Source organism: Adelges cooleyi, unplaced genomic scaffold (assembly GCF_023614345.1).
Source record: "Adelges cooleyi isolate 19-005CV unplaced genomic scaffold, UGA_ACOO_1.1 ACOO_flye_CR_arks_rails_tigmint_CR_PRNA_21, whole genome shotgun sequence".
Lineage (NCBI taxonomy): Eukaryota > Metazoa > Arthropoda > Insecta > Hemiptera > Adelgidae > Adelges > Adelges cooleyi.
In genome coordinates, this window is record NW_026095871.1 from 4939871 (window position 1) to 4958628 (window position 18758).

The 18758-nt window shown below is 29.5% G+C and overlaps 1 protein-coding gene across 4 annotated transcripts in view; it reads left to right on the forward strand.

Moving 5' to 3' along the window:
- The first annotated feature begins 3668 nt into the window (after positions 1–3668).
- Positions 3669–18758, forward strand: part of LOC126834084 (sodium-dependent nutrient amino acid transporter 1-like) — a 41104-nt gene continuing 26014 nt past the window's right edge. Inside the window, exons 1-2 of one of the 4 annotated variants that reach the window (XM_050565739.1) lie at positions 3669–3867; positions 16658–17254. In XM_050565739.1, the coding sequence (XP_050421696.1) occupies positions 3835–3867; positions 16658–17254 (630 nt within the window). In that variant the 5' untranslated portion in view covers positions 3669–3834. Of the gene's footprint in view, positions 3868–5606; positions 5803–15310; positions 15441–16657; positions 17255–18758 lie in introns of those variants that run through there. The other 3 variants (XM_050565737.1, XM_050565736.1, XM_050565738.1) reach the window with 3 other exon arrangements.

Sequence of the window (18758 nt, forward strand, 5' to 3'; positions counted from 1 at the left end):
AAATATGATATTTTGAATTCTAGTTTAATTTATTTATTTGTATTTGTTACTTAAATACCTAAATAAGTACCTTTACTTCTTTGAAACCAGAATAATTAATGATTTGTTTAATAAATACTAACTAATCTCAATTTAATTAGTAACCACAAAATTTATAATAATTACAACCGTATAATAGAGAAATATTAATAAATGTATGCATTAATGTATAATAATATATTTGGCCATTTTTATAGTAAAATAAAAATTTGAAAATAATAAGTTATTTTTAATAATCTTTTATTTAAATAAATCAATTTTTTAATTACACTTTTATTTGTCTTATTCTATAACTGATTATTTGAAAAAAATATATATATATATTTGATTTAATTTTTAAAACTTTTAATAATGGTTTAATTTTAGTTAAAAATTTCACTTGCATTTAAATAAAAAAATATTTAGTTAAAATTGAAAGTCTATTAAAATTGTTTTTATATTTTTTATGACAAGGTTTTATTTAATTGAAATTTTTTTAGTTATTATTTGAAAAGTTGTTAAATTTTCATTTTGTTATTAATACTCAAACCTGTGGACTATATTTAAATCATTATTTGTATTTGAATAAAAAATCAAATAATTATTGTAAATAAAAATGTACTTAAATAAAAGCAAATAATATATCAAATTTCATTGTTTTATCTGAACAATTATCAATTATCAAACAACAATTTAATACAACCTTTTATTTTAACAAACTTAAATAGAAATTAAAAAAATTAAACTAAATTTTACTAAAATAACAATTACTTAAAAAAAACCTAAGTTTAGTAGGTACTATGTATAACTGCTAAAAAAGTAATACAATTTATTTTCAATTAGAATTATTTGGTAAAACATTTCAATGTAAATCAGCTGTAGATGTTTAAACAATAATTTTTACTTAAAAATTATAGTATGATACCTACATTAAGTTTACTGAGAGTACAAGATGCTTGTCAACAAAATCATTCAATTAGATAAATAAATCAGATTCTTGTTGTAGGTAATTTATTGAGTAATTTCGAAGTATTCAAGTATGTGTATTTTTTTTAAATCGATCAACATGTGTATTATGTATAAGAGTATTGTATATAGTGTTAGGCCTTTGCCCACTTCAGAAATGTGGTTAATGTCGTAGAAACACATATGGAGCATTTTAAAAATGTAAATACACTTGTGACTTGTTCAATAACACAGTATATAAAATTATCAATACTATTTCGAAAATAGTCTAAATTGCCCACAATAATTCACTTATTTTAGTACATAACTATTTATAGTTTAAAATTTACCGTGCGTGAACACTTATTATTTATTAAATTGAACCTACTTAAAAGATCCATAATTAATACAATTGGTATAAGAAGGAGGGGGTTTTTGGGTATTAAAATATAGGTAACACTGTATGCTAATTTTCTGAGTTGAAATTTGCCTGAAACAAATTACCAAATTTTTTTTTTTTTACGCTTCCTATTTTCCATACCTGTCTTTGCGTAGGTAGTTTTAAAAAAGTACTTTTTAAAATTTAATTATTCATTTACACGTTGGGTTGTATCCCTCAGGAACCTATTCAAGAATAACATATTAAAGTAAAGCAGAATTATTACACTCTTTTTAAAATTTAGATGCATGTTTTTATTTTGTTTCACTGTAAAATATATTATAAAAAATATCAGCACTAAAAATATATTGCATTTTTTATAAGTAGCCTTTTCTACGTTGCGAAAAGCAGTTGGTTTTACCAACACTTTTTTATGCAAACCTTATTTTTTGACAATACGATTACAAATTCAGTTTATGTTTGTCCAATTTGTTGATAATAACTACAAGTCAAGTCAAAAGTAGACTTGACTTTAACTTTGCATGGGTACTATTTTAATTTTAACATTTTAATCGTGCAGTATTATTTTTTATGAGGGTTTTAAAGTATGGCAATATATTAATATTGAGTATCTTGCGTTAAACTGATTTAACTTAAATAAACTAAATTTAACTGAAAATAAAAACAAGTGTGATTTAATTTAATTGAGCCGTCATTTATAAATAAATATATAATTTAATTATGTTTTTGTTGGGAACCGACTATTTAAGTTAAATAGAATTGAAGTTAATTTTGGTTTTTGTTTTTAAATAACCAGTGGTTTTATTATTGCCTATATGTATATTTTAGGTACACTAAATATATGTATGTCTATATGCATCGTTACGCTACAAAATCAATGACATTATAAACCGTAAACGATCTATAAGTGTCAAATATACGATAATCTGCTATGAGTTTCAAAAAACGGATTTGTTTTTAGTTTTAGCATTGAAAGAGTGGACTCGCAGAAATCAGAATGTCTAAACAACGTTAGGTTAGGTTTGTCCAGGGTATTTTTAATATCATGTTTAATAATTTACAGAAGCGGATATTAGGTGATGTTTAAAAAAATTATTAACATTCCAATCAAAATAAAATGGATTGTTTTGGTTTACAAACAATGAAGGACGACATATTTAACGTACGAAACTCATTCTCTCTGAAAATAATTAAAATTTTGAAGTTTTTCGTTATGGAAACATTTAGAATTTTTCCTATTTTACAGTAATAGGTTAAAACTAATATTCAATTTTTTTTTATCTTTTTTGGTATTTTCTATGGACTTTCCAAAACTTCTACGGCAACGTATATTGGGTTTTATTAATTTTTTAAATCAATCATTACTTTAAATTTCGACTGGTCGATAGCCGGGTTTGAATAAGTATTTTTTAAGCTATTAAAGTTTAAAATGTAAGTTGGGTTATATCTGCGTGCATCACTCCGCTTCCCGTTCTACATTTTTTAATATAATTATTAAAAACTAATGATCGGACAATCAAAGTTTTTCAGTAAATTATTCTCAATAAAATAAGTTTATTAAATAGCTCTGGGCAATACTAAAAAAATGTAAATGAAGTCACAGGGTTAGAAGTCCATTTATGTCAATTTTTCAAGAGATTAAAAAAAAAGTATCAATCTTTTTAAAGGCAAAATTACAAGTAATTTTTTTTTAAAGAAAACATAAAAAAATTAGATATAATTAAGTATCTTGCGTTATGAATGTATCACCCGGTAAAACGGTTGTTGACATTGGCGGTAGGCATTGTCATACTATTTTAGTTATAGGTATAGGTACCTATTATTATTAGTATTATGGGAATTATTGTTAGCAGGGTGTAATCGCCAAAATACACACATGTAATTGTTTAATAATATTTACTATAGAAAATCTTAATAACAGCTGCTGCTGCAGTCCGACCGACTATTTTAAATTTTAATATAGAGCGCGGTGATGTTCTTTTTTTCATTTCTGGGTTATTAAAGGTCTACCATACACTTATACTCCCACCATTATTATTATTTTCAACGAAATTCGTAAACATGTGCGCTTACCTGCTTCACATTTCCACGTGATTCCGATGGTTTCCTCCATATGGTTTTTTTTTCATGTTACCCTTAGTGATGCATTGTGCATCTCCCTCTCATATATACAATATATATTTTATTGCAGCACTGTTGGCAGTTGTCGCACACCTCTTGTTGTCCACTGTACGTTATTATTGTTGTAAACCGAACCTATTTTATTTAATAGATGATTCAGTCGGTATTCATCACGCCCTCGACAGTGGCCGGTACGGGTGTGAACGTCACAAACAAATATTATTACTAATCGACCATTTTTTTTTTGTACTTCTCTTTAAATGTCGTAAAAGTGCGCATTTTTTTATTACAGAAAATATGCTAAGCCGTTAGCAGTTATCGGTCGATGCAAGGATTAACGGCCGTTCGAAATGACAATTCAGAGAGCCACCTACTACGTACAGGTATTACACTAGCTAGTCATTTTAATTTGACCATCTATTGTTAATAAAGGACCTTTTTTTAAAAAAAAAAAAAAATTATATATTTAAGTCGGCATAAATAGGATTTTTTTTTATTGTTAAGACTTCATGTTTATTTAAGAAATGTGATCGTTAATAACACTGATTATACATTATTAAATAATTGTGATAATAGCTAGCGCGTAGAAAATAATATTGTACCCCAAACAAATTCTCCATAATTTTTGTCACATAATGTATTTTACATAATATAGTTTACACATCCAATTCAATATTTTATCTAAACACGCTTTTTTTACAGTTTTCCATTATGCATCGCAGATGGTTTTCCACTATTTTAGGTTTTAATTTATTATTCTTTGAAACCGCCAGCCATATTCTTTGTGTGTTGACATTGTATTATTTTATCGAAACGTCATAGCCACAATGGAGTATATTATACATAACAATATACAATCTCATTATACATTTTTACTACTATTGATGAGACTGTTTTTATTAATAGATTACATTTTTAACTTTTTACAATTAATAGCTTCTGAAAGGATTTTAAACGTTTTAAGTCGTTTGTGTTAAAAGAAAGCTTCTAAAAACAACAACGTATGATTAAATTTTCCATTCATGTACTTATTTATTATAAATTATTATTTTGGATTAACATTAATTGTATTTATTTAATTTGTACGAGTGTAGATCTCAGTTGTTTTGTAGTATTTTAATTTTTAGTGATAATAACAATTTATTGCATAAGATTTTGAGAAAACAAGAACATATTTTCATTTGGTAGTTAGCCAAGGTTTTTACAATATCTTTCATACCTCTTAAGCGATTCTTTCGAGTAGTAAGTCTATAGTCAGATATCGTACCTACCTAGAAGGTACTTTCTTGGGCGAAAAATTAAAAACAGCACCCATTCCCTTTCAAAATTGTCTTCTTGATTTATTTACTAGTTTATTCAACCTATTTACTCGTTTAATCTATTTATTTAACAAAGCCCAAAATAATGATTACGCTTCTTAGCTTTAGCTTAACGCCTCACGATTTTTTTTGTTTAATTTTTTTTTAGCTCTAAATTTAGTTTTTGCGAATAATTGCCTATACCAAACGCCTTAAAACTATAGTAGTATTATGTGTACTACTACATGTGTACTATGTGTAGGATGTGCGGGTCCTCTTTTTAATGACATTAGATACATATTATACTAAAGAGAATATACTATTATCATTGCATTATTAACTATCGTATCTCGTCGGCCGATTAAAGATGCCAGCGACAAAACAAAAACGACACCAGAGCTATTGTACAAATCACAATTAATGAAAACAAAAAACTTACCCGAGGCGCCGCCTCTTGCGCATTGTAAGCTTTGGACAATAGGCGTTTATGGTAATTAATAGTGTTTTCTGGATTGGCATAATTAAAAAAAAACCACCGATAGTGTAGTACAACGCCGCGGGTAAAAAGGTCAGTCACATGTACAGTATGTTCAGGGTCAGTAGTGTGGACTGCGGGAACAGTTGTATTCATTATTATTTGGACCCTAGTTTTTAGAGGCGTCGATGGCGGTGGTGACGGTGGCCGAGGTACACGGTTGCGGGCTGCAGCAGGTGTTTTCCCATTTCATTGTGCCCGTTTAAATAATATTCACATTGCCGGCAGTGTTAGTTTTGCCGCTGTGCAATAATAGTGCTGCGTGTGTGTGTTTACCGAAAGCACGTGTGATGGTGATGTTTGCGGTTCGGCGACATGTTAAAAGTTAAAACCGACGACTTATATTCTTGTTGACGTTGTAAAGAAATAAGCACAGTTGGCCTATGGACGAAAATGGGCTGAACGCTGGTTACCACACGGCGACGACGAACAAGAGTAGTGCCAGGTCGCAAGAGATCATCATGTTGACGGAACTGGCGAAAAAAGTAAGCCCAAAACACCGTTTAATTTAAAAACGTCCAATACCTTTTTTTTTATGGGAGGGAAAGGGTGATTTGTGGGTCAAAACTTGATAGTTTCTTTTAAATAAATAGGAAACCTACATGTATTAGTTAATTTTAAAACCCTACCCGATAGGATAGAGCAAGGTATTGTGTCTGGACCCACGATATCTCCTATCGATTTCTTCTATAATTAGTCTAAGAAATCGAACCTGAAAGGTACTTTGTTGGGTAAAGAATGTAAAAAGTTCACTCCTTCTTCAAAATCAAGAAAAACATATAAAAAAATGTTCATATTTTTCAACTTTAAGTTTTAAAAATAGTCGAGTTAGCTGTTAGTTCCAATTTTGTAAGGAATGTTTTTTTAGATATACTTTAACAAACCAAAAAAAATATCAACATTTTTTTCCCCTAGAGGAGTGGATACTTCTTCGTCATTTTGCTTATTTTTAGTGTAGGTTTAGGACTTGAGGTCTGAAAATAATACTGAAGGTAGACCTAAAATAAGGCTATACAATTTTAAACTTATAATTTTTTTTAAAAATCTGTAGTGTATCTAAAAATCATTTATAGCTTTACGCAAATAATCTGGTAGAGGTAGACTGTAATAGTTTTGTTGTAAAACTGGTACCTAGTTTGAATGGTAAATGTCTTTGTAATAACAAATAACTTAAGAGTTAATAATGGTATAAATATATTAACAACTTGATTTAATTATTGTGATTTTTTAACTAGGAAAAGAGTATTACTTATAGGCATGTATATTTTCTTAATATTTTCACAAACTTACATCAAAATGTTGATAGGGATTTTTTATCACTTATTTATATTACTATCTCAAACCTCTTAAATTTCGAGTCAATCTTAAAGAAACGTCTCCATTTTGTATTAAGGTGAAGTTAATTTCTGGGTTTAAAATGTTCCATACAAAAGCAAACCGATTTCGGCTTTTTTTATGATTGAATAGAGAAATTCAAATTTCTAAAATGCAGTTCGCAGAATGAGGTTAGTTTATTGGATTACGTTAGGTTGTAAAAGTGTAGACAAATTTGCACGGAGGTGAGTTTTTGAATTTGTTTAATTTGAAGTGAATTTTATTTGAAGTTAAAATTAATCGAAGAAATTTAAATAAGTAGAAGTAGCTGAAATGAAAATATTGAGACGTTAATACTAAATTCTATATTATAATATAATGGGAAATTTAGGAGTGACGCTAATAGTAGAAAAAAAGAGAAAGAATAGATTAAGGTACATGCGAATTTTTGGTTGGAAACAACTCATTCTATTTAAAACGTTCTGTTCCTAAAGGCCCGTTTACATTAGGCGGCGAACGCGAACGAATTCGTACGCGAATTCGGTAGAGATTCGGCCGCACCGTGCAGACTACTCGTTCGTGTTCATTCCCCGATGTTCGCAAGCGTTCACCAGCCTTCGCTCAGATTCAGGGCGCGGGTAAACATATTTTAATTTTTTATGCCGTTCGCACTGAATATCATCCTTTGATCTTACCGCTACCGGAGCGAACCGCCGCGAAGGCGAACGAATGGCACGAACGGCCGTTCGTTCGCATTCGGCTCACCGTTTACACTTGCATTTTGATGTGCCGAATTCGCGTTCGTTCGCATTCGTTCGCATTCGCGGCCTAATGTAAACGGGCCTTAAGAATACTCAGATTTAAGTTTTGAAAAAATATTTGCATTCTTCATAACATTTCCAATGCATCGATCTTGGCATAATTTATTATTTCATTTTAAAATTTAAGTTTTTTACATTGAAATAATCAATTAACTAAAAATAATTTTAAAATTGTGCCACGATACCTTGAAAATGTTATAAAGAACTTAAATGTTTTTTTAAAACTTAAATCGGATTATTTTTTGGCGCGTTCTGTTTGAAGTGAAAACATACGTTATTGTACAAAAATAGATGCTATATGCGTTATAAAAGTTGAAAAAAAATAATTTTCAAAATAGATACTTCTTTTCTTTGGTAACGTGTACGTTTAAAATTTTTAGCTTATTGTGTTTAAGCTAAAAATTTGTAGCTTAAGTTTTAGTGAGAAATTGCCTATACAATGCGCCTTAATAAATACTAGTGTAGAGGCCCTTTAAGTGTTTAATTAAGTGATATGTAACAAGACGCATGTATAGGTTCGAAATTTCGAACTGGTCTATTTATACGCAGGTTGTGATTTATCTAATTGGGTCATCCACATCTAAATACATATATTGTAGTTTAGAAATGCTGTCAATGGTAATTTGTATAATTACCTCAATAATTTTTTGGCCTAAATTAAAAAAAAATGTTTACACAAATTAGCAAAATTTGTATGCTTTGACTGCCACGTGAGTAATGTGTAAAAAGCAGTGCTTATTATGGTAATCAGCTCCAATGTATACTAATTTTCTATTTTAATATCTGTAATTGGTGTTATCACTCTGAAACACACTAGTATTATTTTTTTATTTTTGTCATGATAGTCAAAACTATCTTACTATCTTAAAAAGATGTTAAAAAATGTATAAACCGGTACATTTACAAACTGTTCAGTGTTTCTGTACAATCAGTACAAGTTTAATTCCAGTTATATTATGTTGTTTCCCATTGTTTTTAACTATTCACCTATTCGGTATATATTTTAAAATGTCTATTAAACTTTTATCTTCTCTAAAGTGCCTATGTTTTGACAACAAATGATATCCGTTCAATGCATAACTAATATTATTCGACCGTCAGGTTCAATAACACAACTGCCGACATACCATAAAATTAAAAAAACAACAAAATCAATTTATTTTAACAGTTAATTGTACATTTTTTTTTACCATACATATAATATATGTATGTATCTAAAACATGTATGTACATTTGTACACTATTTTATAACTAATTGCGCAATTACAATACTTTTAAAAATTTACTGATTTAAAAAAAAATGTTGTCTATTATAAATAATATTATGAAATAACCTCCATACGGTGTTTATACATAGTATTATTTACTATGTTCAGTGTTACTTTTATTGTTGTTATTTATGACTCACGAACGAAATCGAAATTTCTCATTGTGATCAACGGAAGACAATAGCTAGCAATTTGCATTGGAACACACTCAACAGTTTTTTAACCTAACTTAAAATAAGGTAAATGCTCGGAAATTTTTTTTCTAGAACCGTAAATTATATACCTACTATATTATGTTGTATTTCTTTTATCGAGGTCCGTAACATAGTCTTTTGTTGATTATTCGAGTATTTCTTGGTGGTGATTTCAGAAAATCAGTTGTATACTCGGTTAGTACTAAACACTTGTGTTTGTTTAATGACGCAAATCGTGCAAATGGCGTAGAACAAAATCGTACCATTTAAATAATTATGTGTTAAAATTATGATTTTCTGAAGATTATATTATTTACATCAACAATTAACTGCGATGCTTATAAACATTTAATCATTAAATAAATTTGATTTTTTTTATAAACGATTTTCGGAGGTTAATATATGTAAACAGTATTTTATATCATAGAAATTACCATACATTAAACTGTGGTCTGTATTATCATTTTACAATTAATCAAAAAAAAATCCGCCGCGCATCATTGTTTATGCATAGACCTTGACTTCAATAAAAAAAAAAAAGGTTACATTTAATGTCATTTTATTTGTTTAGCCTTCGAATGTTTGTTCTTCGGATGTTTATGTTTTTTACTTTATAAATCGTTATAATGTTGTGGGAATATAAAACTTGGAAACATAAAATACTTTTTTTATGCGAAAAATAGAAATATTTTTAAAAGCAAAAATAGTTTTATGGTTAAGTGAATTACATTAAAGTGAAGGTTAAGTGTATTCAATGTTAATTATGAGAACGTAGTACCATGTTTAGCGATGATCAACTTATAAAGAAAGTTTACTGATAAATATGAAAATGTTTACATTGCTCCTTAAAATAATTTATATACACTACACAAATAACATATGTGAATAAGATAAGTATTTCCAAGGCGAAATAAATATAATTTATAAAACGTTTGTGTTTGGCGTTTATTGTCAAAATATATTATAATTATTATTAATGAAATAATATAAAAATTAATAATAATGTCGTGCTTAAAAGGGCGAGGAACGCAGATATATTTAACTTAAATTTTCAGAATTCCTAATGTAAATTGGCCATTCAAGAACACTATGATCCCATTCATCCTCCCCCCCCTCACGAATATAGAGATTTTTTTACAATATTGGGGTAGGGGGCTTAAGTTTGTTTAAGGGTCAAGTCGAAAGACCTTTTTTTTCTGTCTTATTATTGCTACTAAAAAAATAGTAATTATCTATTAATAATTGAAAATTAAAAAACAACATTAATTAATTACGCGGAGACTTAATGGAGATATTGAGGAGAATTATTGAGGTGAATTATGGAGGTAAATTATTAGAGATACTAGATTGCAGTACATACATTCATGTATTGATGTATCTGCATGAAGTGTGGATGCTCTTAACTTTTTTTTTCTTAAATATTGCCTATACAAAACTCCTTAAAAACAGACCGCATGCAATAACCTTAATTTTAATTAACGGAAATAATTTTTAAAAACGTATAATATAATTTAATAAATACCAATGTTCCTTTGAAACAGTATTGTTTTGTTTGATATTAAACCAGAAAAAGAAACCTGTTGTTATTATTAGATTAAAGTATTATTATTATAAGTGTATTATAAGTTTTTTTTAAATTGGTACCTGTTCTATGAGTTAGATAACAAATCATTAAGTATTTTAGTTTTTTGTTTTGGGTGTATACCTACTCGAGCTTAATTATTGGATTTTTAGTCGTCTTCTTCGTCTTAACCTATACAAATAGTGGGAGGGGGTGGGAAGCAAGTAGTGTATGCAATTACAATTTGTATACATCATCATTACGTTTAGATTATTAATTAAACATCATTATTTAAATTATTATTATCAGATGAGCACATTGTTCGTTGATCGATTGAATAGGGTATACCAATCAATAAATACACGAGTCTTATGTTTCGTTAAATCTCACGGCGTTGATAAGCGCATATTGTTTAGTTTAAATCCTTGATAAGGTCGTAATGTCAATGTTTTATTTTTATTTTTCATATATTCAAATTATTATTCTCATATATGAAAAGTCCGAATAACAGTTGGAACTAAGGTCAAGGTACAAGGCTAGTGAACATCGTGCATTACTACTAGCATTCAAGTCTCTATAAAATCATCATGTCGCCGTCATGATTTTATTACGCAGCAATTTCGATAAGTAATTTTAATATTGAAGTTTATATTAAATTATAATTTTTAAACTCCAAGTTTAAAAGATGGGAAGATGGCGTTAAAGTTAATGGCTAATTTTTAAATAATATTAGATACGCTGACATTAACAGAGTTAACCTTTAAAGAAAGTTTTTGAAATGCGGTTTTTATAGGCTAATGCTAAAGTACTAAGTATTTACCTTTTTTTATATTTTCTAGAGTGCTATCAACTTTTGAAACTTGAATGGAAACGTTTATATTTAGTTGAATGTTTAAATAACAAATTAATTTTCTGAACTTTTTGACATTAACAATAAATAAAATATTTAAAAAAAAACATATCTAAAGACAGCGTTATGTTTTAATATGAATGCATAACTTTTAAGCAGTTACTAACATACTATACTTATCTCTTATAGTAGAAATAGAGACTATTGTATATATTCTGTGTAAAAAAATTATTCAATTTTTTTTTTTTAATTATCATTTATTAATATAAAACCAATTAATTAATTAATTAGTAATTAACATAACAAGTTCTCAAGCAATAAAATTGTTTTTAATTTTATTAGCTAAGGCAAAAATAACGTTACACAATCATTTTTACTTATTACGTAATAAAATAATTACAATAGCTTTTGATTGCATTTTCAAAAAAAAAAAAAAATGTTTGACAAATTTATTTATTAATAAATCAAACCGAATGGTTAAGTACAGTATAATTTATAAATGAGCTTTTGACAGATCAATCATAATAATCAGTCCAACATGTTATGATTTTTTTTTTTTTATATTAATGTGCTTTTATTTTAACAACATTACAGCACGACAATTACTAAACTATACAATTATGTTATAATTTTGATTCGTAAATAAAAATGTATTCGAATCAGAATAGCATTATACGAAACATGATAATTTAATTTAACAATAACTACTATTCCTTAGCTGGAATGTATTCTCATTGTAATAGTGGTTTTTAATTGTGAAATTCAAGTGTCCGATAATTATTCTAGTTTGATATTTGGACAACAATGGGTCACACCTGATCCATTGTAACCAACATTAAAATTAATGTATATTATTTTTTATAATAATACACTATCGTGATTTCACTATTTGATTAAAATAGCGACATCTGCCGTACTTTGTCACAATATTATTATGCATAATATTTTATTATCTTCACCGCTGTCAAGAAATAGTAATTGTGAAGCACTATTCCATTACCAGGCGGTATAACATTAAAGTAAAAAAAAAACAACAATATACAATTAGAAAAACGAATTTTAATATTAGTCAAGCTGGATGAGGATACAAGTAACTCAATCAATGCAGTTAAATATTTGTCCTTGTCGATTAAACGATTCAATCCCAAATTCCAACTAATAGCCCGAATTAAAATTGGACTTGAATCCAATGAAACTGGTCTTGAAATTAAAAATCTAAATTTAACATTATCCTCACTAATTTTTAATTTTGTTGTGTTTTGGCTATGTTGGGAGTAATATTTTTTATAACTATCTCTTCGGGTTGTTATTTAGCCAGAAATTAAGTTAATATGATATGTTTTGTAAGCTGAAAAAACGTTTATTTGGAAATCAAAACAACTTGCAGGATGTAAACGGGTTGGTTATTACTAAGTACTATTTAATATTAAAAAAAAAGTTGTTAAAATAAATTATTATTGTAATATTTGTTTTTGGTAAATTACAATTTTTTTAGCTTTGATTTGTTTTTACCAAGATGCGTTTGTGTCTGGACTAATAATATCATCTAAACCGCTGAACCGATTTCTTCAAATAGCAACTCTACAGATCAAACATCGTACCTAAGAGGTACTTAGTTGAGCCAAAAAATGTAAAAAGTTCACCCCTTTGCCTCTAAAATTAAGAAAAACATTCCAAAAAATGTACATATTTTTCAACTTATAATTACAGCGCGCTATATAAGTATTTTTTTATTATAGTTTTTCTTTTGACGTTAATAAACCCCAAAAATATACCGAAAAACCTTTTTCCTCTGAAGTAGTGGAAACTTAAGCTTTATTTCGCTTGATATATTTGATATGTGCTTGCTATTCATAAAAATAATACTTTGTAAAACATTAACTTTTGCAACAATTTTTTGCTACCTATGTAATTAGAATTTTAATGTGAAAATTTAGTTGAAAAATTAAGTCGCACCGTGTTTGTTCACTTATAGCCACTATAGATAACTGGAAGGTCGACTATCTCAAGGACAGCGAGTAGTCGGTAATTATGTAGACAATAACGTCTAGAAATATTTTCATTTCCTTATTTTTCCTCTAATGAGCTTTAGTGAACGATATATTATAATCGGCACACGTTCGCGTTATTTCTATATAATATATTATTTATTCACATTCATCATTTGATAGGTTTTCAATTTCGATTAACAAAAAAAAGGGGGCATCTCTCGAAAAAGTTTTTAATTGTTTGTACCTAAGCTCTAAAGTATGATATCTCGTTGGTTATTGTCAGGAATCATTCGTTTGTTTGAATCAGCGTTATGATCAGAGCTGATATATTATTACTAATAAATAGTAATAATATATCAGATATTATTACTATCTACTTCATAAATAATATTTTTTTGCGTTCAACTACTGAATAACGTGTGTGCTATTTTGCAATATCGTCTCGTTGAGTTTCATTGATTTAACATACAAATGACCTTACATAAGGTATACAATGATAAAACCGCATTAACCAAATATAATTTAGACACAACCTTAGAGGTTTTTAATAGTTTCAGTATGTTATCAGTTAGATTTCTTTTGTAGATTTCTTCAACAAATATTCCATATATTTATGATTTATCGGAGTTTCTTAAATACTTTTAATTATTCATTAATCAATCTAATTGCAAAAATATTTTAAAACGTTTTTTTAATATAACTGTAAAATCTGTTTCTTTTTTTAATGACATGATGTGAAACATAGTATAAATACTAAAAGGCATTAGGTAAAATTATTGTGGTTATTATAAAGGTCGCGTGTTCTAGAATTCAGAAGGTTCATGCCGCTTATGTATCTAAAAAAAAAACAACTTGCGTTTCAAGTAAAACAACAAACACGACCAAACGGTTCGACTTTGCGATCAATAACATTTCTTTCTTGCTAGGTAGTGGGTAGTAATAAACTTGTATGTAAATAATTTCTGACTAATACACCGCATGTAGACCAGTTTTCATTTAAAAAATAAAACATTCGCTTTGAAATGTTTGGCGTGGTTAACTTAAAAAAAAAATAATCTGTAACAAATCTGTGGGAAATGACCCGTTCGGGCAATTAAATTTTTTACGTTTCGTTTAAAACCACTTTCATTATTTTGCTTTATAAATTATTACTCTGGCCACAAAATGGTAATAATCGCAGATCGATAGTATAAAAACATTTTTTTGTACAAATGAAAATTGTAATCTGTCCCCTTGAAGGAGAGAAATGTCTTTAAATGGAATAACCAACATTTCTTATGATCGCTGATTTTCCGTCTCTTAAATCATCTCTTCTAATGATCCTCTTTCAGTTATCCAGGTATTATCCATTTCCCCTTATCGCCATCTCCTGTTTAATTTATTGACACCTATCAACCGCCTATCCTCCCCCCTTCCCTTCTCGTTCTCATGTAGCAATGGAACACTGTAAATCATTTTTTTTATGAATGTGTTTTCAATCCTGTAATCTAGTTTCCTAGTTCATATAACCAAATATGGATTTGTTATCGTCAATAATCTCTTATTAACTGATTTTCTTATCTATTATCTAGGGATTATAAAATTTTAAATTAATAAAACATTTTCATGGTTCAATATTAATTTATTCAATATGACAAAAAAACAATTGCTAACTGTCATATTTCTATTTTTTACCTAATGACTCGTTCGTACATCGCAACCCGTCCAGACTCGTCCGGATTGTCGACTGTTAATTCTACTGAAAATACTGCTTGATTTTGTGAGCATCTTACTATAATATTATGCTAATTGGCTAGGGTGAAAAAACTGTCGGTAGAAGAGGTACAGTTAAACTGGTGGATCCAAGTGATATTCTAACGGCACAGCTGATGATGGCTTGTGTTGCTCGTTTTTTAACTAATCAACTCTTATTAGAGTATTCATTTATGATTTATATATCGTCCGAAGAGCTTAACGAATGGTCGTACGTTTGAAAAGTTAAAATCTTATATATCCCTATAAAAAAAACATTAACATTAAGTGAAAAACATATTCTGGCTCCTCAAGCTGTTGTTCGAAGTTCGGGTGAAAATGGAAACTAAATCTTTAGAAAACGTTATGGACGACGGAACAGATGAAAACAAGGTATGCGAGTAATTGGCTAAATTTGAATTGGATAATTAGTAGTTAGTCTAATTGGTAAATCAAGCTAACATGTTCTCTGTTTACCGACTAAGCTATTGGTTGATTGGTCCATTGTGTTTCTTGCTTGTTTTTCGTTTGCTGTTTATCACGTTAGGTTGGATTTAATGACTTCAAATATGTAGGTTCTTTTTTAATGTATTTTATAATTCTTAAACTTGAAAAAAATTCATTAGGATTATGATGCATAATACAATGTGTCCATTACAAGAAACTAATAATAATTGTTCTAATTAGTATTAGACCGATGCGTAGTTAAATTAACCAAGTATTGTAATATTTTCTGAAGTCTTAGTCTTACATCGAGTATAGAAACCTTATTTTAAAGGGTGATCCATTTAACGTAAGATACTTTTTTGTATTATATAATTGAAACTTTGTAGTTCTTCTACTTGAAAAAATGTTCTTCATGTAATTTTATAATCCTATAAAAATACTCTTTTACCTTTTTATAGTATTTTCCTAAGCATTAATGCCTTTTGAAATTTAAATGATAACGTTTATGTTTGATTAGCTTTTTTATAATAATTTGGTGAACATTTTAACTGGTATACTACAAAATTGTAATGTGGAGCTTTTGAAATTATGTATTTTTTTTTTTTGCATGAACATGTCATTTGGCTGGGAGTTCTATCTGAAATTTACTGATTGAAGTTTTGTCGAGAAATCTAATTATATAACTTCAATTATAATATTCTTTAGATATAGTACCTACTAAATTACTATATGTTATGTGTAGTTTTAAGGCTTTATAGGTCTGAAAATTAGATTGAAGATAGAATTACTAGAGTAGGACTTCAACATCTTCATTTTTTTCAAAAATGTTCTGTGTGAATGTATTGACAGTCAGCAGGTATCCGAAAGTACTTTCATTATATAGTTGACTGCCTATAGGTAACAAGGGCAATGAATAATTAGAGAAGACCGACGATCAACCCTAATCGTATTACCACCCTATTACAAAAAGTTCAATTTTAAACACATTTTTGCTCTGTCAAAAACAACATGCTCGTAAGTTAAATATGTTTCATATTGATCACCGGAGTAATAAGTTATTTATGTCAATTGTTTTCTAAGAAAATGAGTGTCTTCCGTTAAATGTATCACCCTGCATATTTTAAATGCCTAATGTAAATCATTAATTATTGTTTATTTGGCAGGTAACAAGGTCGGTGTCGAACGCATCTTCGGCGATGCGAGGCAAGCGCGAACCGTCGACACGAGCCGTCGTTTCGGAAGTGGCTGTGACCGAGCGGTCGTGTTACGGCGTTTTCCGTCAACTAGAGCCCGACGATGGCGGGGATAGGCCGGTCGACTTCATTGCCGGCCGGTCACCGCAGCCGCCGTCACCGCCGGTATCGGCCGACCGCCTCAGTCCGCGAGAGCACGCGTTCGCGTACGGCACCGATTGCTGCGTTAACGACTGTGACGACGACGATCGCGATACGTTTTCCGCGTACTGTGATACCGTGGTGACCAACAACAGTGTAGCGGCGTCCGCGGCCGGCGGCACCACTACGGGCGGCTGTGAAGACGACGACGGTCTCAGCGATTTGGACACTGTCGTTTGGGACGAATACGACTACACGGCGACAACGAGGACGCCGTCCGTGGCCGCCAACCTAGCGACGGACACCGCCGTCAATACGGCCGATCCGCGTGCCGGGGGTGCGGCCGCCGCTCCGTACAGCCACACCCCCATGGGCTCCACCACAAAGCTCGTCGGCATCGACACGAGCAGCGACGATACGCCAAAGGTAAGTCGTTTGTTAATGTATTGGCGCCCATTTACTTACCATGTAATGCAACTGCATGTGCACCCACCGAAGGGTCGTACAATTTTAAAATTTTGAACCAGTCTTAAAAGTATATATTTCTTTATTTTCTTATAGCATATTACGTGTTACTTAATTCTTGGCCAAAAAAGTTTTAAAAAAAAAGCATTCATTTTGGTTAATAAAATGCGTTATTAATATGTGCTGTTGTAAAACTACTGTGAGCCACTAGGCCTACAAGTTAATTAATTTTACATTAAGCTTTTATTGTGTTAACCGCCACTTATTTAATATTATATCTCTGAATCTGGTCAATATTATCACTTTTTACCAAAAAATAGTTAGACAAATAAACCGTGTAAATAAAATCGTCGTTTTTGGTTCGTTACTGCTAATAGAATGTAAAAATTCAAAAAAATTCATGAGAATCTGTGCTAAAGCTGAAATGTAAAAGCATGATAATGTTTTTAGGCTTTGCTATAAATATCGATAAATCGAGTAAATAAATATAGCGCGAGGCAAAAAAAGGCAAAATTTTAACCCCATTAGCTAAAATGTTGTTGTTACTTTGGCCCTTTCGATCCAAACCACATATTATATTATATTACTTTAACGTCGAGGTTAAACTTAAACTGAGTAGTTTTTTTTTTAGTATAACAGCAAAGTCGTTGTTACTTTTATTGTTTATCACGTGCAAATACCATAAAAAAAAAAAAAGTACGAGTCGTTAACAAATAAAAAATTAACCATAAAGTGCAGTGTACTTGTTGCATAACTGAAATGGAAATTAATTAACTTAAGTGTAATAATTAACAAGGCGTATTCGGTATCGAATGCGGTGACTACAATAATATGTGCATTTTCTTCGTATAATGCTTCACGTTTTTAATATTATTCTCAGTATTATTATCTTTTGACTTGGGTGTACTTTTCAAAGGTCGTCTTCGTGTTGGGCAAGTGGGTTTTGTATATACTTTTTAACTCATTTTTGTTCGTTGGATACGCTTCGAAATTTGTATGATTTATTCGGTTAAACACATTGTAAATCCACACAAAACACAGTTACTAGGTTGTGTTTTGTTATCTTATGTAACTGCACTTACTGGTATAGGTGTACGTGTGTACACATAGTTTTCGTTATCTTGCGATTCGGTCATGCCGCAAATTTCGCAAAAATACATTCGATATATATATTTTTTTCAAATCGGTTTTCGTTATGCGGAAGAGATGTTTTTATGCTAAATATTTAAGAATTTTAGTTTAGTTTTAACCTATAACCTGACCTAACCGAAACGTTTTTTTTTCAAACATTTTATATTTTACAATCTATACAATACATAGAACAATAAGTGAATTTGAATACAGAAACAATCAAGTACACGTAAAGCATGAAACAGGAAACTACACTCACTAGTAGCACCTCTGAACGTTTTATTTAAACCAAAAAAGGATTGAGTTAACACTTAGTGTGTTCGTTTTGTTTTTT